General features: G+C 40.3%; 2 protein-coding genes across 2 annotated transcripts; one reads left to right on the top strand and one right to left on the bottom strand.

Moving 5' to 3' along the window:
• Nucleotides 1–273: 273 nt before the first annotated feature.
• Nucleotides 274–8,403, bottom strand: tm2d2 (TM2 domain containing 2). Its single transcript, XM_088336871.1, has 4 exons — nucleotides 8,016–8,403; nucleotides 4,609–4,696; nucleotides 3,986–4,101; nucleotides 274–3,037 (listed from the first exon to the last, which is right to left on the bottom strand). Exons 1-4 carry the CDS (start codon nucleotides 8,282–8,284, stop codon nucleotides 2,824–2,826), a joined length of 687 nt encoding a protein of 228 aa, XP_088192997.1. The 5' UTR covers nucleotides 8,285–8,403; the 3' UTR covers nucleotides 274–2,823.
• Nucleotides 8,404–12,116: 3,713 nt separating this feature from the next.
• LOC148366433 (leukocyte surface antigen CD53-like) lies at nucleotides 12,117–20,007 on the top strand. Its single transcript, XM_088336870.1, has 7 exons — nucleotides 12,117–12,254; nucleotides 12,345–12,533; nucleotides 12,615–12,689; nucleotides 14,743–14,853; nucleotides 14,923–15,030; nucleotides 16,214–16,297; nucleotides 17,824–20,007. Exons 1-7 carry the CDS (start codon nucleotides 12,192–12,194, stop codon nucleotides 17,890–17,892), a joined length of 699 nt encoding a protein of 232 aa, XP_088192996.1. The 5' UTR covers nucleotides 12,117–12,191; the 3' UTR covers nucleotides 17,893–20,007.
• Nucleotides 20,008–26,177: the final 6,170 nt, after the last annotated feature.

The raw sequence follows: 26,177 nt of genomic DNA, 5'->3' as shown, positions 1-26,177 counted from the left end.
CTCCAGTTTTCGCCCAAATTCCAAAAACATGCATATTAGGTTAATTGACCGGTCCAAATTGTCCCTAGGTGGGAATGAGCGAGTGAATTGCCTGTCTCTGTGTGCCCTGCGACTGGCTGGCAACCAGTTTAGGGTGTCACCTGCCCACTGCCCGTAGATAGCTAGGATGGGCTCAAGCACCCCCGCGACCCTATTGAGGATAAGCGGTGCAGATAATGGATGGATGGATGGGAGGTAAGTGGTGAATATGCAGGCAACACCCATAAAAACAAGGACAGCACCACAGCTTTTATTCATAATGAGGACACATTTTGTTTGGATCAACAACTACCACGGGACATTGCGGGTCTCTTATTTACAATCAAGACTTTACAAGAAATACTCAACAAAAAGTTGTTTTTTTTCTATTAATTCTAAAGATTTGTGGGGTAAAAAGAATATGGTGCTTAAGGGGTTTATAATTGCAAAACCTTTCCTTAACTCAGTCACCATATTTTATGACCAACTTGTCCTAGAAAATAACAATAACACCCAACACTATGCACATCTTCCCCTTTACTTGTACTTACCAAAGGGCCACGGAACATGAAATATCTCAACGTATCAGGAAAACTGTTTTGGGAAGCAATCTGCCCGCAGGGCAAGCGTCGCGCAACCGTCGGTCTGAAAACCAAAATAAGTCATTTTAAGTTGTAAATGATGTTACTTGAAGGATGTTGCCTCAGACGGGAATTCCATCTCTGTGAGAAATATTATTTACGATTTCATTAAAAGATGTAAATTCTGAAGGTCACGCATTGGCTACCGTTTGCGGTTTGAAAAACAGACTTACATGCTTCGGGAAGCCGTGAGAATCCATTTACTTTTGCAACCAAACACAGTTGAAAGCCATCGGTTGACTGGAATGAAGTGAAGGTATTGCATCAAATTGTTATAATTTTTGTTCAAGTTTGGAAGTGTAGCAGAAGATCGAAGAATAAATGTCTGCTCTTACCTTGTTTTTCAATCTCGCATACACATAAGGTCAACAAAAACATGGTGCCAGAAAACATCCGAAAACTACCGTAAAATCCGGACTATAGAGCGCACCTGATTATAAGCCGCACGCACCACATTTTGCAGACATTATTGGTTTTGTCCTTACACAAGCCGGACCTGTATATAAGCCGCATTCGCCATCATTTATACATGTAACACAGTTACAAGTTTATCCCAAACCTGACCTTAGGTGCCGCGATTGTAACTGCAAATATAGTACACAATCCATCCACCACAATCGGCAACATGAACGGAAAATGATACCGGTAGTTAGAATTTAATGCAAACCTTTAAAATCCAGGTCCCGTTGAAAGTAATCCAACAAAAAAAAATGTATATTTCCAAAGTTAAGGGTAGGGAAAAATATATATCCACTATTGTCCGCTGCAACAACAAAGAGATTTAACTCAGCTTTACCCCACTTCCCGTCAGCCCGCGTTTGCTCCGCCCCTTCTTTTTGATTCGCTCGTAGAAAACATATCACAATAAGTCTCTAAAATAAATACATTACAAAAATATACAGTTGCAAGTACATATTATACATGGTTACACATATTTAAGAAGAAAGACGGTACACCGAGAGTTTTCAAAGCTTTAATAATAATGATATAACTTTCATCCCAAACCGTGCCTGTGAAAGGTACCACCACGCTACTCCTAACACGCTCGCAACGCACAAAGCGTAGCCGTTTAAAAAAGCCGTATCGCAATTGCCAAATTCACGGTAAACCGTCTTCGTTTTTCTCCTCATATCTGTCGCCATCAAGGGCGTCTTCCTCATAATCGGAACGAACCTCTGTCCTCTATCATACGGACAATTCGAACATAAACTAAGAGGATGCAGTCTACCTCGGCGCACAATTCCACCGGTCTAAATTTTACCTTTTGTACTCGAGTGCCGCTGGTGGTCGTTAGAAAAATTACATAAATTGGCCGCTTCACTGAATAAGCCGCAGGGCTGAACATTTGGGAAAAAAGTAGCGGCTTATAGTCCGGAATTTACGGTATTCATTTGGAAAGAGGGAAATTAGAACTTGAGGGGCTGTAGTAAATTCAAAATCCCAAAGGTGAGAACCACCAGGAAAAGTATCTGTGTGTGGAGTCAAACTTTAGAACAATTTACAAGACGAGATCAAACAATGTCCAGCTATTCACTTGACTTCAATTGATATACAAAAAAACATTACTGGCGGAATACAGAGATGAAGAAAATGGGGTATGAGTGATACGAGAGATTGGGAATAGTGCGTCTACAACCATGGTTAACTTTGTTATTGTTGCTATAGTTATATCATAACTGTTATTATTAATATTATTACTATTGTTGTTATTATTATTGGTGCCGCAGTGATGTTTGGTGACTAGTGGCATTATGACGTTGAGGGATGGGTACTTCGAAGATTAGTGTATAAAATATGTGACTATTTTTATTACTATAATTATTGATATCTGACCTATGTAATTTGTAAATCCATGAGACTCTGTTATACTAGACACAAGAGGAGAAGAGGATCTGTGAAATGTATTTAATCGGGAAGATGAAGGGGTAGGGAAAATTAGCATCTGCTTCTGTCTACCCTTTTATTTAAACATGTTATGTAACATTATTTTGTTATTGAGTCATTATTGTTGTCCTGTTTTTATTTTAATGTTCGAAATAAAGTTTTAATTCATTCATTCATTCATTCAAATTATACTACAATAGTATGTTGGCTGGGTTGTTGATATGAGCCCGAAATCCAGTTTCTGTTTTCTGTAGCATGCAGTAAAGAGTCAAATCTCAGTTCAGTAGTAAGTGCACCAGTTGCTATAATCACTCGGCATCAAGCCGCCCGTAATGAGCAGGATCAGGTCCACGAACCACCAGATTCCGAGTCCTCCAAGTGTAAGCAGCTTTCCCACCGCTGTTCCTGTGTGGCCCAGGCAGAACCGATCCACCCCAAAACAACCCAGAAAGAAGGAGTAGAGCAGAGTGGTGATGAAATAGTGTCCGGTGTATCTGTGGAAGACAATGCCCTGGGGATTAATAACACTGTCAGTTGGATACTATCCATAATATTAGAACAGACAACAATTTGTATGCAGTCACTCCCCTACTAACGACCATTCGACTTACTTAAACGGTAGATACGAACATTTTTTTGGGGAAGTCCTTTGAGACTCCTTGTAATTAAGGGCGTCACAAATAAACATGACTTGACTACAAAATTTAACTTACTTTTGGGAGACGCGCTTCAAGAGGTCCTTCTTTGTGGTAAAAAGTGGACGAAAAAAGCGCTCCAACCATTTTCTCAATCGCACCAAGCTTTCTTATTCCACTTTCATTTTAAATGAAAGGGCTCGCCTCTTCTTTAAGCTTCACACCAACCGTATCAAATGGATGCACGAGATATTAAACAATAAAAATGTCAAAGTTTTTAGCGTGCCAGAGACGCAGTGCAGTGTGTATACACACAAACCAGGAATTAGAAGCTGGATTTCTTGTTCGGGGTGGACGCTGGGTGACCTCTCACAGCACCGCACGCTGGTAGCAGCGGAAAGAAGGACTACAGTAATGTCCAGTACTCGGAAAGATGTGCACAAAATAAAAAATCTAACTTACAGCAATGTCCGTATATTTTTCGACATCCCGAAAAAAATATCTACCGTTTTTCACAAGTCGAATGGTCGCTAGTAGGGGAGCGTCTGTACACTAAGTGGGATAACATAGACCAGGGTTAAATTTGCACTTTACTGCCCTCTGCTGTCTGTCTTGGTAAATTTTGACAGGCTTTCACAGAGACTGAGCTTGAGTGTGGGCCAAAACTCTCTTGTGTTTTCAACTGAATGGCCAAGTTAAATTAAAGGAAGTCACTAAAATTAACCCAGCTGATCACTTGTTAACTGACGTATTTACCCTCAACTTTCACCACCTGTAAAAGTAAGTTTATATAATTGACTAACTCACTTGATGCAGGGTACATGTCCTCTTAAGAATTCCCTGGGCCCAGCACACTCGATGTCGTCAAGTGCAGAGCAGACAACTGGCGTGTGGTTCACTTCTTTCTTGGTCTGGCCTCCCCACTATCAACAAAAAATATAAAAATTGAATCATTCCTTGATAGCAACTATTGTTGGATAAAAAGAACAGATTTTGGATACCCCATTTTTTGGAGACCAATTCCCCACCAATGTTGAGTAGTCATCGATACCAAAACCAATTATCAATACCGTTTGTGCAGTAATTTCCAGCGATTGGCAAACAGTAATTGATATTTTAACAGAAATGCCCTTAAATCCAATTAATTTGATGTTTCCTTAGAAGTGAATTCATTTTACCATTCTTTAAATTTCAGGTTCCTGATTGTATATACGGGTACAAGCCAATACTAGTATCTTCTACCTAGCGCAGATACCTTGAAATAAACTGGTATTTACAGAATACCAATACAGTACGTGGTATTGGCTGTCCCTCATCCTAGTAAAATGGGCTGTACAAGTTTTTAAATCGGGTCATGCAAAATAACCAATTCAAGTTAGTTACAACAAATCTGATCAGAAAATAAAGTGAAGAAAGAAAATTACACTTACGCCTACGCACCCGTGGCCCAACTCCAAAAAAGCGCTGTAATTTCCTGCATGATCTACAGGATCTTGACAGTAGACAAACTCCTCCGGCCTTTCGCAAGTAGAAACATGAGGAAAAAAAGACCAATAAAAATTAAGATACAGAAAAAAAACACATGAGTGGAATAGAAAGTCACAGTATAAATTAAAACCATTCTTGGCTGAGTTCATAAATCATAACCTTTACTGAATAAGTACAAAAATATGAATTGATGAGCAATTGGCTTTGCTGTCAACGGAGACTCGTCCTTTCAATTTTAGTTTTTGTTTTTTTATATTCGCCTTTATCTGTGTTTTCACCTGCATAGACTAAACATAGTTTATCTCCCTATGGAGACATCAAGTGTTTTTCTTTAACGTTTAAAAAATAAAAAAACACAAACATTAAAAGAGAGCAACTCACAACCAACTGGGTTTCAACCATAGACATATAGGAATAGACAAGTCAAGTCAAGTCATGTTTATTTGTATAGCCCTTAATCACAAGAAGTCTCTAAGGGTTGAACAGACTACAGCCTATTATTACACCATCCCCTGATCTAAAACCTACATGAAGGAAAAGGAAAAACTCAAATCCTCCTTGCAAGATTATTTAAATAAAAGAAAATTTAAAAATGAAAGAAAAGCTATGACACTAAAATAATTAAAATTCTTAAACGGTTAGCATCTCTCTTATATTTAAAATCCTCAGTGTTGCTAAGCTTCCTCCCATAGAGGAACCGACATCCTTCTTTGTACTGTAACATGTTTATCAAAATGGCGACTGATATCCATTATATGGATTTTGGGCTATTGTGAACATTTTGCATTGTTCTAAGAGTTCTAGTAGAAGTCTGCCTGAAAAGTCGATATGTGGTCTACTACTTCCTGTCCTGCTCCTATGCCCTTGTCTATTATAACGAGTAATTATGTTATTTATTTGATTATAAAGAAGAATTGTACTATGGACCACTTCAAATTGAAATGACTTCCTGGATGTTCACGGTTTGCAGAGATGTACCAGGGTAATTAGCGAAAGATGCTCCCTTGTTTATTGTGAAGAATAATTATATCGTGAATACAATCTTCACCACTCCAAATGCCAGGTTTATTTATCGCAGACTGAAATATGAAATAGAGTAATTTATGAATGCTAGCAGTGAGATTACATATATTTATCAATATATGTGATAACAGATGACAAATCTACCTTTTTGGTTAATTTATGATTACTAGCTAGCCACGATGCTGTTATTTTACAATTACAAGATTATTGTGGTAAAATCATATCTAATCTGAAAATCGGTTGTTGTTTTTTGCAAGTATCTAGCACCCTGCCCATTCCATGATGTCAACTGCATGCATTTATGTCCGCAATACACTGCAACAACTGTTATGAACGTTGCTCAATAATAATTAAAAATGAGTTTATCTAGATGGAAAAGGCTGTTTGCACAATGGTAGGACAAACACTTTTGAGCAATTTGTTAAGATTGTAAAGATTGTCAACGTTAGAACTGCCCTTAGTCATCAATAAAGGTATGTTGACGGCGTTTAGAATGATAAGTGCAAAAAAACAGCAATCTATTCAGAAAAAAATGTTATAACAGATGAAATCTGTTAACAATATCTGTAAAGCCCTAAAAATGGGTGCAGTCTAAATATTTCATGTAATGATTGTTATGTATTTTATCAACAAATACAAAGCCCAGTAAAGCTTTATTGACAAAAACGCATATACAGACGCTCCTCTACTTACGACCATTCGACTTACGCAAAACGGTACATACGAACATTTTTTTTCGGGATGTCAAAAAATATTCAGACATTGCTGTAAGTTACATTTTGTATTGTGTGCTCCTATTTCCGAGTAGAGGACAGTGATGTAGTACTTCTTTCCGCCGTGTGGCTCTGTGAGAGGTCACCCAGGATCCACATTGAAGAAGAAATCCAGCTTCTAATTCCTAGTTCGTGTGTGTAAACACACTGCACTGTATCTCTAGCACGCTAAGAACTTTGACATTATTATTATTATTTAATATCTATTGCATCCATTCAATATGGTTGGTGTAAAGTGTAAAGAAGAAGCGAGCAGTTTCTTTTGAAATGAAAGTGGAAAAAGAAAGCTTGATACGGTTGAGCCCTTAATCACAAGGAGTCTCAAATGGCTTCACAGACCACAGAATGTCAATGCCTAATGTATAGCTTTGTTTTGCAGTAATATGCTTTATCAAACAGCCTGCTTTGTAACGTTATAGAGAATACTATTTTATTAAACATTTATTTTTCGGTTTCAAAACAATACAGGTTACTTATACAAGCCTTAAATATACTTAAACCTTAAACATAGATTCCTTATAAAATATAGCACTGGGGCAACTTACAAATTCAACTCACAAACGATCGTTCCTAAGTAGGGCAGCGTCTCTACACTTCCAAACACAAATTACACTGAAAATTTGCATTAACAATCTGCTCTAAAATCTGTAGTTTTTATAGGTGATAAGATTGACATTGGATTCAAACTTTTTGGGAAAGATATTGTGCTTGTAATATATTACTCTGAAACATAGAAAGCAATGCCATAAGAAACCTGTATCGTCTTATTATCATTATAGCTAAATTCTACAGAAAATCATGTGCTACTTCCATGAGGACTCACATTCAGGAGTTTAAATGTATAGGTGGAAAAAGCTCTTTCATCGCCTTTCAATGTGAAGTAAAACAATGCCTTTTTGTTCATAAAGCTTTCCCACAACCGGGCAAGTAAAAAAATATTTACTTTGGTATTTTTCATGCAACTTATCTGTTCCCCTCTTGGCATCTTTGTTTGTTTGTATGGTCTTCTAATTTGGTCCACGGATCCCTTAACCGCCATTGTCGTAGGGGCACCACTTCCTGTGATGTGTCTTGGGGAAGTACAGACTGGAGGCACCCATTCCTCTCAGTCTGTTTTTTGAGGGGGAAGGAGTTTGCTCCCCCACATAAAACAGATAGTACCGGTACTGGTTCTAATGGTTACCAGTAGCAGAAGCCTCCTGGATCTGGTCCTAACACACCCAGTAGTACTGAGCGACGAATACACCAAATGACGTTATCATCACGTGATCCTTCATTTTGATTAGACCAATTAATTTTGTTCTCGCGATATTTCAGGGCGTAATAACCCAAGGCGGCGAAGTACTATTCACTGCAAAACATGTTGCAAATATTGTATTACAATAGATTACAATTATTACCAAAACAAAAAGAAATAACATAAATGCACACGGGTTAATAATCTAAATATAATAAATCACAACATTAACGTATTGAATGCCATTCTTAAACTAATGTGTGCTAGCTAAAATAAACGCTAGTGTTAGCATCTTTGTATTTATGAGGCTACTTACAAATAACTACAGAGGACGACTGGTGACAGGCCCGTGTATTCAAATGTCTCTGTAGAATTCGTCGTCTCCGTTGTTAGTTCATATTTGACCGTTCCTTGGCTCTCCTCGGATAAAGGAAGAGCTGTCGAACCGGGACTAGAAGAAGCAGCGGCTGTGCCTTGTGTGGTTGACGAATTTTGGGAATGAATACCTTCTAAACATTGTAAAAGAATTACTGTAACTAGCAGGAATAACTGTCCACACAGAAGGATGTAGCTTACAGAAATCATCGTGAAAGTCGAAAAACGACAAAAGCCCGAAAGAAATTGTCAAAGGCAGAAAATGACATTATTATTGGCGAGATTAGTGCCTATCAGGTTGTGTACATCTTCTTCTTCTTTGGAAGGAAAAAAGACTTCAAGATACAAATAGCATGAGTTACCGCCTCCTCTGGTATGGAACGGTCACTACATGGATCTCATTTTAAGTCAAATTCATTGACGTCTCACCCAAACGAAATAAAACAAAATATAACTGTGCTAATTTTGAGTATCTCATCTCATCTCATTAGCCGTACCGCTAATCCTCATTAGGGTCGCGGGGGGGCTGGAGCCCATCCCACCCATCTCCGGGCAGTGGGCAGGGGACACCCTGAACTGGTTGCCAGCCAATCGCAGGGCACACAGGGACAGACAACTCATTCGCTCATTCACACCTATGGACAATTTGGACCGGCCAATTCACCTGAAATGCATGATTTTGGAACGTGGGAGGAAACCGGAGTGCCCGGAGAAAACCCACGCAAGCACGGGGAGAACATACAAACTCCGCACAGGAAGTCTGGAGCTGGATTTGAACTCACGACAGGTTCCCATGACATGAACTGTGCCGCCCAAGCGCTAACCACTGCGCCGCCGTGCTGCCCAATTTTGAGTATTATTGTCCAAATTATAGGAAAACAAATAAAAATAAAAAATTAATTAAAAAAAATACTTGGTATTATGTATGCTCCTATTTTAGAAAAGGTAATTTCTAAAATGAATCGTAAATTAAGTAAGACAATATTTAGATTAAGAAAATTATCTGCCAACCATACAATACCAGTCGAGTCAAGTCGAGTCATGTTTATTTGTATAGCCCTTAATCACCAGAAGTCTCAAAGGGTTTTGTAGAATATACACATACATCATCAACATGAAATATAGGTCCCAAGAGCCAAGAAGAAATCAGCAAGTTTTAGAGCGTTCCCCATTCAAGATGTGGAATGCTTAGGCTTCTGAGATTAGAACTGGAACCTCAATGGAAGTGTTTGACTCTAGGCCCAAAACACATCTGTATTCAAGAAAGTATGCTCATATTTTTCAACTGAATTAGCACTGTTGGGCTTCTATAATAACATACTCTCACTGTAATACACCGAAGCCTCTACAGACTCCGCCGCTATGCCGCAAGTGACATTAGCCGAGCGAAAAGGTAGCTGGGAGGAGGGAAGGGGGTGCTAGGAATCAAATGGACTGAACCATTCCAAGGCAGTGGAGTATTTCCAACTCTGGGTTGTTCACGTTTTTGTTTTGTTTATTTATTTATTTATTTATTTATTTATTTTTCATTTTAGCTAGCGATAGCAATACCACCATTTAGAAAGTTGAACTAATGTATTTTCTTCAGATTTTTTTAATACTGTGCTAAACATTATATTTGTAATTATTATTGTCAAATATATTTAATTTCTACAAGCTTTAAAAACGAAAAATTATATTCGTTTGCAAATCCCTAAAACAGAGAAAACGTAATCCATTGGCTATAAGGTCTTGATAAAAACAATATTTTATTTTTCCATTTTTATCATTATATCTTATGACCACTAGATGCCGCAAGCATATACATTTTGAAACATATTGGGTGCTTACTGGGAAAAATATATACCTTTTTCCGAAGATCCCGATTCACAATTCTTTATGATGAGCCTTTCAAATTAAAATGAGTGTATATTGTTGTTTTTAGATTAATGGGAAGCCTTAACTTCTGTTTAATATGGTATTGCTTTGGTTCATATAATATTAAAACATTGTGTACTGTACGTTTCAATTGATTTCATTTCACTTGCTTTTAATATAAATTGGATCATCAACCTCGAATCTCAGTGATAGTGTTCAATCCTTGTATAGTTTAGGAGCTCAATTCACGCCCACATATTAAATTTGCAACATTATTTTTATTTTATTTTTAAATCATTGGTAGCTTGTTTTTATCTACAAACCATAGTCATAGAAGTACTCAAGAGTTGAATAGGGATTTAAAATATTCTAATTAGTAATCCAGTTGTTTCAGTAATAGCAACTGTAATAATCTTAATATCCAGCAGTCGGCAGCAGATAGCTTTTTTTATGATAACCTTATAAGGAGATAGCGCGGGAAAATAATTTTTGTATTTTTCTATAATATTTTGCCATTTCTGTTTAATTCATTTATCCATGTGTTCGAAGATAGATTTTTAAAATTCTATTAGTTAATGGTTCGAATCGATATACATTAATATTCGCCCTTTAAATGTTTTTTTTTCTATATTTTCTAACAAAAAATAGCATAATTAGGCCGAGCAGGTCTCATCTCATCTCATCTCATTAGCTGCACTGCTTATCCTCAGTAGGGTCACGGGGGTGCTGGAGCCCATCCCAGCAATCATTGGGGCAGTGGGCAGGGGACACCCTGAACTGGTTGCCAGCCAATTGCAGGGCACACGGGGACAGACAACTCACTCGCTCATTCACACCTAGGGACAATTTGGACCGGCCAATTCACCTGAAATGCATGTCTTTGGAATGTGGGAGGAAACCGGAGTGCCTGGAGGAAACCCACACAAGCACGGGGAGAACATACAAACTCTGCACAGGAAGTTTGGAGCTGGATTTGAACCCACGCAGGAGGTTCCCATGACTTGAACTGTGCCGCACACGCCCTAACCACTGCGCCGCCGTGCTGCCCGGCCGAGCAGGTATTGTCTTGTAATTACAGTTTTATCTTATCTCAATTATTTCCCCGTATCTCTACTTGAGCGACAGTCTTGAAAAAAAAAACATATTCCTTTTGAAAACACTTTAATATGAACAAAATTAAATTGTCAAACTGTGCAATAGTCAATTACATATATGTGTCACGATTGCCCATTGCCCTGACTTGGGCCCGCTCGTTTGGCGCCAGCTGTTCCTCATTGCCTGATTGGCTCCCATTCTATTTAAACTCAGTGCTCTCATTCACTCCTTGTCAGTCCGTCAACGAACCTCTGCACTTGCAAGACTTGCATTTTGACTCTGTCCGGTATCCTGCTCGTGTATCCAGTATGCGGTATCGATTCTGTCTGTCTCGTCCTGTCCGGTATCTTGATCTAGTCTCCAGTATTCGGTACCGATCCCGTCTGTCTGTGGGCAAACCCTACAGCATCTAAGAATTGGGAATTAAATCCGGATTACCTGTGTTGATGTCCAACCTAACATTCTACAGAGTAAGCTAACCACTGACTGACACTGTTGTCATGATTACTGATGTGACTCGGCTGTGCCCGCTCCTTTGGCGCCAACTGCCTCGGACTCTGATTGGCTCCCGATCAGTACTTGTACCCATTCCTGCCCATCCCCTTTTGTCAGTCCATCTGTGAACCTCAGCTAACTCTAGGCAAGCCTTTTTCGACCCTGACTCCTACCTGTCCCGTTTTTTGCTCCCGTCTGTTCCCCAGCTTCGACCCGTTTTTGATCCTGACCACGTCTTCTCTCCTATTCTGGCTAACGACTCCTTTCCGACCCCGACCACGTTTTTGCTCTCCTGTCCCGGCTACTGAACCGTTTTTTCCGTCCCCGACTCCGCCATCTAGATCCACTTCCGCGTTCGGAGCGCAATCCGAGTATCAGAGCGACCTGCTTCCCGCGTCCAGCAATCACCGGATCTGGGACGCAACCCTTTCACTTTCATCCAATAAAACTTGTGAGAAACGCAACACAAGTGTGTCCTGTCCCTGTTGTGGTCGTGACAACTGTATGTTCCATCTTTGGGTGGGGCCTGAATAGGTCACCAGTGTTCCTGGTTTGTCATCATATCAAACACTATTGTGGTGTAAACATTGTCACCAAAAAGAGCAGCCTCCTTTTTTTCTGTGACACCAGATCTCTGTTGCGTAGCTAAGGCAAATGTGAATATAACGTGATGGATCGCTCCTGTGTGAACTACTTGAAAAAACTGGTGGTTTTTCTCAACTTTCTGTGCTGGGTATGTATTAAAATGACAACGGAATCGGATGACATCTGAAACTGGAACGACCGCATTGATAACTAGTTGTTTTTTTTTGTTGTGCTGTAGCTATGCGGCGCTTTTGTGGTCGCTTTTGGGATATTCCAGAGCATCCACTCCAAGTTTATGTCTCTGGTCACAACATTTTGGCCTATCTACCCCGCCAACACACTGGTGGTCACCGGAACTATCGTAACATGCGTTTGTTATTTGGGGGTTCTCGGAGCAATGAAAGAAAATCGCTGCTTGCTCATCAGTGTAAGATTGAATTTTGTATTAATACCAATAAACATGCACATGTTTTGCTAATTAAATATGTTTTTTTTTCCCCTTTGGCAGTTTTTCGTCCTGCTGTTCATTCTGATGCTGGTGGAGCTGGCCATGGCCTGTGTATTCTTGGTTTACAGCAGAGAGGTAGTCTTCTTTTTATACTGGCAATTTTCAAGCAAGCAAAACAACAGCCTGACTGCCATCACGCATCGTTTATTTCATATTCCTTCTGGGAAAGGCCTTAATTGTTATCATGCAGCCATTATTTTGCTTAAGCCAGGAGGCTTTCTTGGTCTATTTCCTGTCCGGGGCACTCGGATATATTGTGGATAATTGAGGTAGTGTCCACTGAACTGCTTTTTAATCTTTTTTTGAACCCGGGGAGCATTTATTAAATTAAATCCCTGCCAGTAGGAATTTGTTTTTATATATTTTTTTGTTTTTATCTTTAATATTAAAAAATATTCCACTTGTAAAACTAAGACGTATTAATATGTATCGATTCATCCAGTTATTCAATTATTTATTATTATTTAAACTCTCTGGCAAGACTGACAAAGTACCCTATTAAAAAAGTATTTTTATTTGTCGTAAAATAAGTAAAAAAAATACTTTTAAGTTTACTTGCGGAAATTTTTGAAATAAAATTATTTAAAAGTATTAACAGGAATTTTAAATAGATTGATTTATTCACATTTCATATTGATAAGGCAATATACCCTTAATGTAAAATCCAAAAATAAAGAAATGAATTAAAACTTAAATGAACACTGCATTTTTACCTTTTTTGATAAAATATAATAATAATAATAATAATAATAATTTCCTTTGTATGCAAAATTATACTAAAATGAGGAACATTATTTAGCAGTGAAATGTTTTAAATTAAAACTAATACATTTAAATACATGAATACGGTTTAAAATGTATTGATTTATTTATTTATTCAAACGTTTGTCAAGACTAAAAATGTCGAACAGACAGTGGACCCAACCGTGTAACGCTTTCACACCAAGCTTCATTTTACAGAAATGGGGCAGTCATGCGCGGGAACACAAACGCCAGCAATTCGGCGATCGCTGGGCAGAAGAAGTGAGACAGAAAAGTCAGGCGAAACAGGAAACCAGGGGCAGATGAGATCGAAACCGGACAGGACAGACGGGATCGATACTAGAACAGGATACACAAGCAGATATCGGACAGGATGGGACAGACAGGATCGATGGCTGATGCAGGATGCACCAGCAAGATACCGGACAGGACGGGACAGACGGGATCGATACAAGATGCACGAGCAAGATACCGGACAGGACGGGACAAATCAGATCAATACCGGATACACGATGTACGGGCAAGATACCGGACAGGATGGGACAGACGGGATCAATACCAGATACCGGATGCACGAGCAAGATACCGGACAGGACGGGACAGACGGGATCGATACCGGATACTGGATACAAGAGCGGGATACCGGACAGTTCAGGACAGGCGGGATCGATACCGGATACACGAGCAGGATACCGGACAGAGTCAAAATACAAGTCTTGCAAGTGCAGAGGTTCGTTGACGGACTGACTAGGATTAAATGAGAGCACTGAGTTTTAATAGGAGGGGAGCCAACCAGGCAACGAGCAGCAGCTGGCGCAAAACGAGCGGGCACAGGCGAGGGCAATGGGCAATCGTGACAAAATCCACTTTAATTTAAACGATAAATTACTAATAAAAATAAAGAAATAGATAAATAAATAAATATATTAATGTATGAAATAATGATTTGCCTGTGGAACCTTTTAAAATAAAACTATTACATTTAAATGTATTAACACATTTTAAAATGTACTGATTTATTCATTCAAACTACATTGTCAAGATTAGCAATGCAGCCTTGATTGAAAATATATATTACAAATAATTCATGAATGATTAAATATTGCATTGTACCTTTTTATCTTAAAATAAGATTAATAAATCTTAAATCAGCAAAAAAAAAATTATAATTGCTCCAACGTCCTCTTAAAACAAAACTATTTACCTATAGCATCTACGAAGAAGATAATAATGCAACATATACTGAGCAGATGATTCATCTAATTTTAAGCATTATCTTATTTTTATACTTAAAAAAATCTAAAGGTTTTAAAGCACACCAGTTTGCGAAAACACAACGGTTGAGAAACACAGTTCCATTCCACAGATTCACACATATTTCGAAAAAGACATGAGGCAAAGTTTGGAGATCTACAGGGAATCCGGTCCAGGAGAGAACCAGACCATTAAGGCTGATTTTGATGCTGTCCACCACTTGGTATATAATCCTTTCTTTGCATACAATGATTATCAATTTTAGAGTTAAAACTTGTATCTCTTTATTTAGTTTAAGTGTTGTGGAGTTTACGGTGTGGAAGACTGGCGAGGCCAAGTTCCCATTTCATGTTGTGAACAAGATCCATGCACTTCCCCCAACCACACTAACTGGCAAGAGGTAAAACATGTAATTTTATGCCTTGAAAGTTGACCTCAGTGTACTTTTTTGACTCAACTTCATGTTGAACACCGACTCCTCAATTTCGACCTAAAATGGAATATTATGCGAATCTCTTCGGAATGGAAAACATCGACCATGAAGCACACTCTATTTAAGGAGATCCGATACCTAATGTTGGGTCATGATACAGAGTGTGCCCAAGGAATTTTTGATAAGACCCTTAGATATTGTGCACCTTCTTCACTTAGATGTATATTCTGTCCCAAACTTTGACATTATAATTCATCACTTGGAAATGCTTGTGTATACTGACACACACTCACACAAGGCAGCCTGAAATAACACACAACATAATGAATTCACACACACAGAAAATCTTTCAAATGGCTTTTATTATTAGTGTGGATCAGTGGTTTTAACCAGTCTTTCTTAATTAGTGGGTTAGGACCCCAAGGTGGTTCACGAACCTGTTTTCAGTGGGTTATGGGCCTTTTCCTTTGCAAAATAACGCTTAAAAAGAAGACACTCCTTAACCGTAGATGGCGATATTGTCAGCCCCAGAACGAAGACAGGGCCCACTTGTTGCGTTTCTCACAAGTTTCATTGGAGGGAAGAGAAAGGGTTCCGCCCACGATCTGGTGATTGCTGGACGCGGGAAGCAGGTCGCTCTGAACGCGGAAGTGGATCTTCCGTTGCAAGCCTGCCGATCTTATACGATCTGTTTTGCCCCGTTACCTGCCTGCCTCCTCCTGCCGACCTTGATTCCGAACTTGACACCGCCCTTGCTCTCCCGTCCCGGCTAACGACTTGTAATTCCTGCCTGTTTTCGACCCTCCTCGCTAGACACGGAAGTGCCACTTCCGCATTTCCTGCTCCTCTTGTCCTTCAACCATCGGATCGTGGAAGCAAGCCTTGCTCTCCCTCTCTATTAATGAAAACTGAGAAAACGAGCGCTATTGGGTCCTGTGTCTGTTTCTGGTCTGTGACACCTGGGTCGAATAAGAAGTTGCCTAGGATCGGCTCCAGCACCCCCGCGATCCTAGTGAGGATAAGCAGTGCAGAAAATGGATCGATGGGAATTCAGAGCTAAAAAAGATGCGGTTGCAGTGAAATGCCTTGCTGTAGCATGTGTGTGCTGAACATGAACCTTTCAATTCTTTCTTGTATTTCTTGTTTTTAGGGTTGTCTCATCAAACTGAGAGACTGGTTTGAAGGAAACTATCGGAGCACTGGAGCAGGGGTTGTCACACTGTTTATCATACAGGTAATTATGATGTATATCATTATTAATCTTAGTTATTGTAAGGTGGGCTTAGGGTACTTCCCCAAAAGTGTGTAAATCTAAACCAGATGGTATCACGTTTCTGTTTCAAATTTTGGTACCGCCCAAAGGGGCGTTTCTTTCTTTCTCTTTCTGCCTAAATAAATGCAGTTTGGTGGGGGAAGGGCCCCCCAGAGTTAGGAGCGCGGCCAAGTAGACGGACCTAATGTCCTCCTCTTCTGGCCCCTCCCCCTCTCCAACTGGCAGTTGTAACAAGTCGAATGCCAGGTGTATCATTTTTAGCGTTAGCTACTTGTAAATAGCTCTCCCACATTTAAGAGGTCGATTCAGACCCCACAGTAATACTGTTCTGTCATACCTCCAACCACCAGAGGGACCCAAAGGGGGTTTGAACTGGGTACAAATGTGTCCAATTATCACACACCTGTGCCCAATTATTCGGAACCCTTTAAAAGGGCATTTTGAACATTGGGGTCGGTTCATCATATTAGGATTTCGCAGTGGACCCAAACGCAGGAAGCAGAAAGCAAGGCAAATTGTTGAAAAATGATGCTTTTTTTGTCATAAAATAATCAACAAAGTATAAAAAAAATAGTCAATGAGACACTAAACTAAGCAAACCAGGAAACAAAAAAACAAACCTCAGAAACAAAAAGGGAACTTGAAATATAAAAATGATGGTAGTGTCACAGGCCAGAAACGGAGACAGGACCCAATGGCGTTCGTTTTACTCAGTTTTATTGAGAAAGAGACCAGTGCTTGCTTCCACGATCCGATGATCGTTGGACACGGTAGCTGGTGGCAGGAAGTGGCACTTCTGTGTCGAGCAAGGAGAGTCGTGGGCGGCAGGAAAGTTGGTCGATAGTCGGGACGGGGGAGCAAGGGCAGTAACAAGTCCAGAAAAAAGGCCGGCAACAAGTATCAGGCAGGAAACAGGGCAAAACAAGTCGATGGCCGGGACGGAAGAGCAGGGCAGAAACGGGTCGAGAAACAGGTCGGCAACAGGTAACAGGCAGGAGAAAACAGGCCAGGAGATTGTCGGAAGGTACAGAGCTTGTCTAGCAAAAGTGTAGGTTCGCAGGACGGTCTTACAGCTTCCTCTTGGAAACCGGGGGTTTAAAAAGAGTCAGGGAACCAATCAGCGACCAGGACTGTTGGCGCCAACGGGCCATTCGCAGGTGCCCCGAATCAGTAATCATGACACGTATCATGGACGGTGAAAAATGAAAATGACCCGACAACTGTCTCTGTCCAAAATGTCCTTATGAAGGCCTTGGAGTCACACACCTGTCCCAATTCCAAATCTATTTGGCACCTTCTGGTGGAAGAGGGCACACCAGACCCCAAAACTAGGAATTCTGATGACTCAAGTTTGACCTATTTTAGTTTGCTTCCTAAAACATATATTCCGAAACATATGCTATAGAAATATATATTGTTTGCAATTGTTTTGTTCCCAATCTTTTTTTTGTGTTTAAGCTAATCATGTGTGGTGTCTTTGCTTTCAGTTGGCCTGCCTGTGTTTTAACATCCCAGTGTTTTGCCACCTTGGTAGAAACAGGCTGGGCTACTTGTGAAAAGGACACATTGTCAAAGACACAACGGTTTGCTTTATGTCTTCTAAAAACATGAATACTTCGGTACTCGGTTGACTCTGTATTCAAACAAATCGGTACTCAAGCAGCAGGACACAGCCAAACATGGAGCCGAGTGAGCTGAGCAGCCATCTTGGCTACACTTCGCCAGTCGGTGACCACGTGTTGATGATTTATTGGGATTGAGTGCATTTTATTGCCAATAATAATAGGTCCCCAAGAACATTAGTGACAAAGGGAAGGAAAACAGTAAGAAAATTGATCAGGTTGAAGAAGGAAATGATGGCGAAGTATGAGAATGGTATACGAGTGTCAGCCATCAAACTGCTTCTTAAAGGTATAAGAAATTATTTCAATTTATTTGTACTTTTGTAAGTCTTTGTTATGTTTAATCTGTACTATCTAGATATTTATCATTGTGTAGCTAAATACTTTATTTATATCTTAGATACTTTGTGTACGAACGTATGATAATGAACTACAGTGGTACCTCGGTTATCGCGATTCATGGGGACCAAAACCACCCGCGAAAAGTGAAAATCTGCAAAGTAGCGACGCCCCTTCAAAAAAAAACAAAAAACCTTTGCAGTACTTTGCATGTTGTCGGGCTACGCTAGCGCAGCTATTTCCTGCTTTCAATTTGTCCAATAAACTCACTTTTTCGGTAATTGTTAGCATCTTTCGCTTTTTCTTCGGTTCACAAGCTGCACCAAGGGATGAAGAGCGTTTATGAGCCATCACAAGGACTTCACAAAACTTTAAAAATCACCGCGAGACAAAGGCTAACTACAGTAATGGCGAGAAGCGTACTGTATTGTGCTGTACAGTATATGTACGAGACAAGCGTGGTGTACTGTAGTGAATGGGCCAATGGGGAGTCGAGTATTCAGCGAGTGCTGGCCAATGAGCTTGCGTTTATGGCCGTGACGCTCAGCGTATACGTGCAATTCTTTGTGTAAAATGATGCAATTACTAATTCTAATTGAATATTTTCTTGTCAAATTTTGTAAAATAATGTAATTTCTCATTTTAATGTAATATTTTTCATTATTATTAATTTCATTTTCAATTTTTTTTTAAATTTTTTTATTTATTTATTTATTTTTTAAATAACTATCATTAAGCTCTGAACCCGCAAACGTCGAACCGCGAAGTAGCGAGGTCCCACTGTACTATACTTTGTATAGGGGCAGCACGGCGGATGCATGGTTAGCGCGCAGCCCCACGGTGCAGTGGTTCAGGGTTCAAGTTCAGCTACCGCAGCCTCCCCATGTGGAGTTTGCATGTTCTCCCCGGGCCTAGATTTCGTCCAGGCACTCCAGTTTTCTCCCACATTTCCAAAAACATGCATGTCAGGATAATTGGACAGTACAAATTGTCCCTAGGTGTGAATGTGTGATTGAGTAGTGTGTCTCTGTGTGCCCTGCGACTGGCTGGTATGGGCTCCAGCTCCCCCGCGACCCTACTGAGAATAAGCGGTGCAGATAATGGATGGATGGACTTTGTATAGGAAGTAATGTCCCGGTACTCAAACATTTCTTTGGTAGATCATCAATCTCAAATGGATGATGGCCAGGTACCAAGGCATCACTGTATATCAGAACAGTTTATAACAACGTTAGTTTGTTTTTGTTTGGATGGCGGTGTTAGCGTATTCTACCTTTGTACTATTTGTCAAAGTAAACATATTACTTTTATTGAAATTAAATTAAATGAAATGATCAGCATTTATATAGCGCTTTTCAAGTCAATGACTTCCCAAGGCGCTTTACAATGTGCTCCACATTTCCCAATAGCGGCCTTGCAGCCATGTAAGGCGCTAACCTGCTTGTTGGGGGTATTAGGGGTTCAGTGTCTTACCCAAGGACACTTCGACATGTAACACGGACGAGCTGGGATTCGATCCCTTGACCCCAAGACGAGCGCTCTACCTCCTGAGCTACTGCCGCCCCAGATATTCTGTCCTTTTCATTCGTCACATGCATTTCTGATTATTTTTCTATTTCATTCCAAGTACTTTACTTTATTATGTGCAGTTGTTGAATGTTGCAAGTATATATTGTTATTTGTCAATAAATAAACTAACTTGCTGGTCAATGTTCCATAATTTACCAGGCTTAGCTGCGAATCTGTGCTGTTTTAAAAAAAGAAAAACTTTATCTCAACAGTTACTTTAACAATCTTTGGTGAGCAAACAAATAAAAAAATAAATAAATTTAATGTCAGGACTAGAACAGAAACAGGACCCACTCGTGTAACATTTCTCACAGTTTTATTGGGAAGAAGGGAAAGCATTGCACACACAATCCGGTGATTGCTAATCGCGGGGAGCAAGTCACTTTGAACTTCCATGGCAAGTGATGGTGGTGTCAGAAATGGAAAAAAATGTGTCAGGAGCCGGTATAGAAGAGCAAAAACGTAGTCGGGATCGGAAACAAGTCGAAAGCCAGGTGAGGAGAGTAGAAGTGGTCAAGATAAAAAATATATTGTTATTCAGGACAGGAGAACAGACCTGATCGAGATCAAACAGATTGTAGCAGGAGAAAAACAGGAGCAAAAACACAGGACAGGCGATCATGACACACAGGCGGGGCCAATTGGGTGCCATAGCAACCGTGAGAATTAATTAACATTCTGCTTATTTCAGTGGCCAAAACTGCTTCACTTTCCCCCAACCCCCAAAAAAACAATACCTACCCAAAGATCTCCTGTTAATACTAACTTGAAAAGTACCATTAGTTGTTTTTTTTTACTTTAAGATGTTTTAGCATTTTAGGTGACATTTTAGCGCATTACACAAGCTCATTTAAAATAGACCCATCAAAATCAGCCAAAATCCCCAATTGTATTGAAACACTCTTGCGGTTAAAGGTAAATAATGTGTCAGGACCAGAACGGAAACAGGACCCAATTGCGTGACGTTTACCATTTGTTTTATTGAAAGAAAGAGGAAAGGCTGGGCCCACGTTCCGGTATTCGCTGGACGCGGGAAGCAACTCGCTCTCGGATTAGGACTGGGATCCGAACACAGAAGTGAATCTTCCGTGGCGAGCGATGGCGGTGTCAGAGACGGAAAAACTGGTCGGTAGCCGGGACTGGGAGAGCAATGCGTGGTCGGCGTCGGAAACGAGTCGTAAGCCAGAACAGGAGAGTAGACGTAGTCGGGGACAAAAAGAGGTCGTAAGCCGAGAGGCAGAACAGACCTGGTCAGGAGCAAAACAGGTCGTAGCCGGAGACAGACGGAAGCAAAAACGGGACAGGTGGGAGTCAGGGTCGAAAAAGGCTTGCCTAGTATACACTGAGGTTCGCAGACGGACTGACAACAGTGGACAGACAGCACAGGGTACAAATAGTGACAGGGAGCCAATCAGAACCCACGGCGGTTGGCACCAAATGAGCGGGCACAGGTGAGTCACATCAGTAATCCTGACATACTGTTCCTATGACAAACCGAAACTCATGGTTAACTAAATAATACAAGTCTGAAGTAACTAAGCAGGATATGTTTCGATTGTAAGAATAATCTATGCTTTAAAATTATTTAAATTCCAGATCAACACACAATCTCATTGCAGCATTTTAAACACAACAACATCAAATACAGATGATTCAGCAACATGTAACAATATTGATCAAATATTCTGAAACTGACCCTTGGTTGTTTTATCCAATAAACATGGGAACTGATTCACACTACTATTATTTTTACGTGCATTAAAGTGAATAATGAAAAAATCCATGATGGTGTCTGTCACCGAAGTAAACTTTGAGCCATCAAAATCTATTCCTTGGCCTCTTTTTCGATTTATGTCTAGACGTAGTTAAATGCCTGTGGCTGTGTGGAAGATCTGTTAATGAGGGTCACATTACTTGAAAACATCACTCTACTGGCATCCCTGATAAGACACCTGCGGCTCTTCCCAGCATTTATCATCTTGCCTTGCTGGAAAGTGAGCTTAACATTATATGCCCCAGGGAGGAATGCTAACCCTGATTGATGTTTCCTATGTTTCTGTCGATGAGGATTTAACACTTTATCCTTGCGGGTCTAAATATTCTGTCCCCCTTTTGGGACAATTACTTTTGTTGGGAATTAATTATCAAAATGTACAGTTTACCAAATTGTTCGAATTAGTTATCTGACTCCATTAACCAAACACAACCTACATTCACCCAACAATTAATGCACGCTCGTTTCTTGAGGGAAAAATGACCAGGAAGCCGACATTTCCACACGTGTCGGATTTATTTTCTCTAAGAGAAGAACTAAGTGAACTCCATCGAAGTGACGTCTGAGGTAAGCCTTCTTCTGAAGTCCTTTAGCTTTTTCTTATTGGCTCCAACGCAAGATGGTGTGCCGGCTCCTCCCATGGGCGTGCCAAGGAAGCCCCCTGGGCTTCACATTCTCATCCACGAGCGCCCTGATGTCTGGCTTCCCAAAACAACGTCGCCTCCATGAGTCCTGTTATCAAAATTCCCTAGACAAAATATTATGCATTTCGAACAGCCTGCCCTGACCTTGAACTAACTAAAGTCTACTCAGTGAAAATCTTCAATGCATTATGAGTCAATTGTATAAAACCCTTTATAGTCAAAATGTAAAAAACTCTTTATTATGCGCTTTCCTCTTCAACTTTAACGTCCCTCAATTTACTTTTTAAGTCAAGTCAAGTTTATTTGTATAGTATGGCGCAATAGTGAATTCATCTCATCTCATCTCATTAGCTGCAAAGCTTATCCTCAGTAGGGTCGCGGGGGTGCTGGAGCCCATCCCAGCAATCATCAGGCAGTGGGCAGGGGACACCTTGAACTGGTTGCCAGCCAATCGCAGGGCACACATGGACAGACAACTCGCTCGCTCATTCACACCTAGGGACAATTTGGACCGGCCAATTAACCTTACATGCATGTTTTTGGAATGTGGGAGGAAACTGGAGTGCCCAGAGGAAATCCACGCAAGCATGGGGAGAACATACAAACTCCGCACAGGAAGTCCGGTAGTTGGATTTGAACCCACACAGGAGGTTCCCAAGACCTTAGAACTGTGCCGCACACGCGCTAACCACTGCACCGCCGTGCTGCCCGCAATGGTAAATTATTAGTAGTAAATGTCACTTTTCAAGATACCAAAAAGAAAAATTTGCCACATTGAAAGAAAAATCTAGCTTTTTAAATTTACCATTTTATGTTTATTTGATTTTGTTGGCTTTTATAAAATGAAATTTCAAAACATTTCTTGCATTAAGCAAAATTTTATTTTCTAGCAGATTGAAGACAATTTTGCTCTTTTTAAGAAATATTTTTAAATAAAATGAATATAACTGTTTTGTTTTTTTATTTTTGGTGGGTGTCAACCCATTTACCCACAATAAATGTGATTAATCTATCACTTGTCCAACACTTGCTCGAAGCAATCAACTTCATGCTGAGCGTGATTGCAATACCTTGATGTGGGGTGGTAAATCTTAACTAGGTCAGGTGAAAACTTTGAAAACTGTGATGGGAATGATCAATACTAAGCTTTGTGAAACCAAACTTTTAAAACATAATGATAAATAAAAAAACATTCTGGTGAAACCATGGCCTTTGATAAAGACCATTGATAAAACGCACAAAATTCATTCAGAAAGAAAATAGGTCATGAAATTCAAATATTGTCTCATCTCATCTCATTAGCTGCACCGCTTATCCTCAGTAGGGTCGTGGGAGTGCTGGAGCCCATCCCAGCAATCATCGGGCAGTGGGCAGGGGACACCCTGAACTGGTTGCCAGACAATCGCAGGGCACACAGGGACAGACAACTCGCTCGCTCATTCACACCTAGGGACAATTTGGACCGGCCAATCCACCTGAAACGCATGTCTTTGGAATGTGGGAGGAAACCAGAGTGCCCGGAGGAAACCCACGCAAGCACGGGGAGAATATACAAACTCCGCACAGTAAGTCTGGTAGCTGGATTTGAACCCATACAGGAGGTTCCCAAGACCTTAGAACTGTGCCGCACACGCGCTAACCACTGCGCCGCCGTGCTGCCCCATAAAATAGGTAATGAAATTTAAATTATTATTGTGTGTATTTATCATATTTTTCAAAGCAGAGTGCGGCCATAAAATTAAACGATGGGTCTTAAAACAGCAGCGACAATTAAACAATGATTATGTCATTCAACCTGAATGTATTGACGAATTCATTTTGGTTTGACTTGAAATGTTGATAAAATTATGACTTTTGCTGCTTATTGAATAACTATGAAAGCATTCAAACACTCTTTTGTAACAGTTGTATTTTTTTGTTTCATTTTCACAAATCAAATTTACGCATGCAATTTGCAGTTTGAGCGTTTTTTAAAATATGCTCTGCTTTTACTTGCTTTAATTATTGTATGGGAATAAGAAACATTTTTGAAGTATTCCTTATACCGGCAGCACGGCAAGTGCAGTGGTTAGCACCTGTGAGGCACAGTTCTGAGGTCATGAGATGGAACCTTACTGTGTGAAATTTGCATGTTCTCCCTGTGCTTGCTTTTCTCCGAAACCACAGTAATTTCTGTTGAAACTGAAAAAAAAAAATCTTTTGTTTGTTTTAATCAATGCAAATGTTAAGGGATAACTTTTCTTTCACCGCTTGTTTATTTACATATCCGGGTTGAGATGATGGGGATCAGCTATTCCTTCAAAGGCTGTAGGAATCCGTAAAGGCTGAGGTTGTTTACGGTCATTACTATACAAGAAGAGCAGTCCATTAGCTGATTGTAAATCTATTTTAAAGTTAACAATTAATCATTAAAGCGGTCCCTCAGTAGATCCCTGTTTGACTAAAATCTTGCTCAAACTTCTCAACATTTACCTGAGTAAATAATAGCATTTTGCTGAACAGGTATGAGTTAGACTTTGCAGTACATAAGAATATATTTCCGACTCAAAAGATGACTGATCTTTGAAAAAATAAATTCCTTTTTATCGCGTCCGTCAATTTTAGGTTCCTGGTAATTAAACTAGAAAGCAAACAATAGTGATACCAATACCAATACTGATATCTGCACCCATCCATGCCAAATTGCAAGTCATGTTATATGCTTGTACTGTTTGTTCTGCATAAGTGCTTGCTTTGTTATCTTTATTGAGATTCCTCTGAGCAGTGTATCACTGGGTTCACATTAACAAATCATAACACAAGTTGACTTTTGAGGCCTTTTTGTTTCAGAAATCTGCCATAAACGAATGCCCTCGAGTCAAGGAGGAAGCCACACAGTAGTGATAAACAGTCCAAAGACAAATTGTCAAAAATATTTATGAACCCGACTCCAACTTGCTCTCAGATGAATTATCGATTCAGTTGGTGTCACTGACCTGCTTTTTGCTATTTAATGTTTTTTTTCTTTTTTTTGGTCATTTTATCTTAGCACATCTTAGCTGCCCTCTGAGTGTCTGCGGCTCTTGGTGCCACTCATTTGCAATGTATAATAAAAAGCAGGTCAGACAGGTAAGAGGGTCAGGGCACAGCTGAAGTCGTGAATCCCTCCGGCTTCATCGCATGGCTGCCGAGACATCAGACATGTGGACGGCAAGGCACGTTTTCTGCAGCGACTCAATCAATGTGCCAAGTGACCTGTTAATTCTCTGATATAATGAAGCCTTATATTCTCATCTCATTTCATTAGCTGCACCGCTTATCCTCAGTAGGGTCGCGGGGGTGCTGGAGCCCATCCGAGCAATCATCGGGCAATGGGCAGGGGACACCCTGAACTGGTTGCCAGCCAATCACAGGGCACACAGGGACAGACAACACGCTCGCTCATTCACACCTAGGGACAATTTGGACCGGCCAATCCACCTGAAATGCATGTCTTTGGAATGTGGGAGGAAACCGGAGTGGAAACTCACGCAAGCACGGGGAGAACATACAAACTCCACACAGTAAGTCCGGTAGCTGGATTTGAACCCACACAGGAGGTTCCCAAGACCTGAGAACTGTGCCGCACACGCGCTAACCACTGCACCGCCGTGCTGCCCGCCTTATATTCTATGCTCCTTGATCTATCCATACATCAGCCAGAGTTGCATTTTATTGATAGGACAGAGAAAGGAAAAGAAACACCCCTTTTGGGCGGTATTTGAAGCAGAGAAACATGATACCACCTAGTTGGATGCACACAGAGTCACGCACACGCTGAACATAGTGTGTGTGTGTATGTGTGAATGATTACAGTAGAACCTCGGTTTTCGAACGCCTCTCAGTTCGAACAAATCGGTTCTTGACCAAAAATT

Source organism: Urocampus carinirostris, chromosome 5 (assembly GCF_059441175.1).
Source record: "Urocampus carinirostris isolate Australia breed hairy pipefish chromosome 5, RoL_Ucar_1.0, whole genome shotgun sequence".
NCBI classification, from domain to species: Eukaryota; Metazoa; Chordata; class Actinopteri; order Syngnathiformes; family Syngnathidae; genus Urocampus; species Urocampus carinirostris.
Note: the sequence above shows the minus strand (reverse complement) of the source record. Positions and strands in the feature narration are given on the sequence as shown.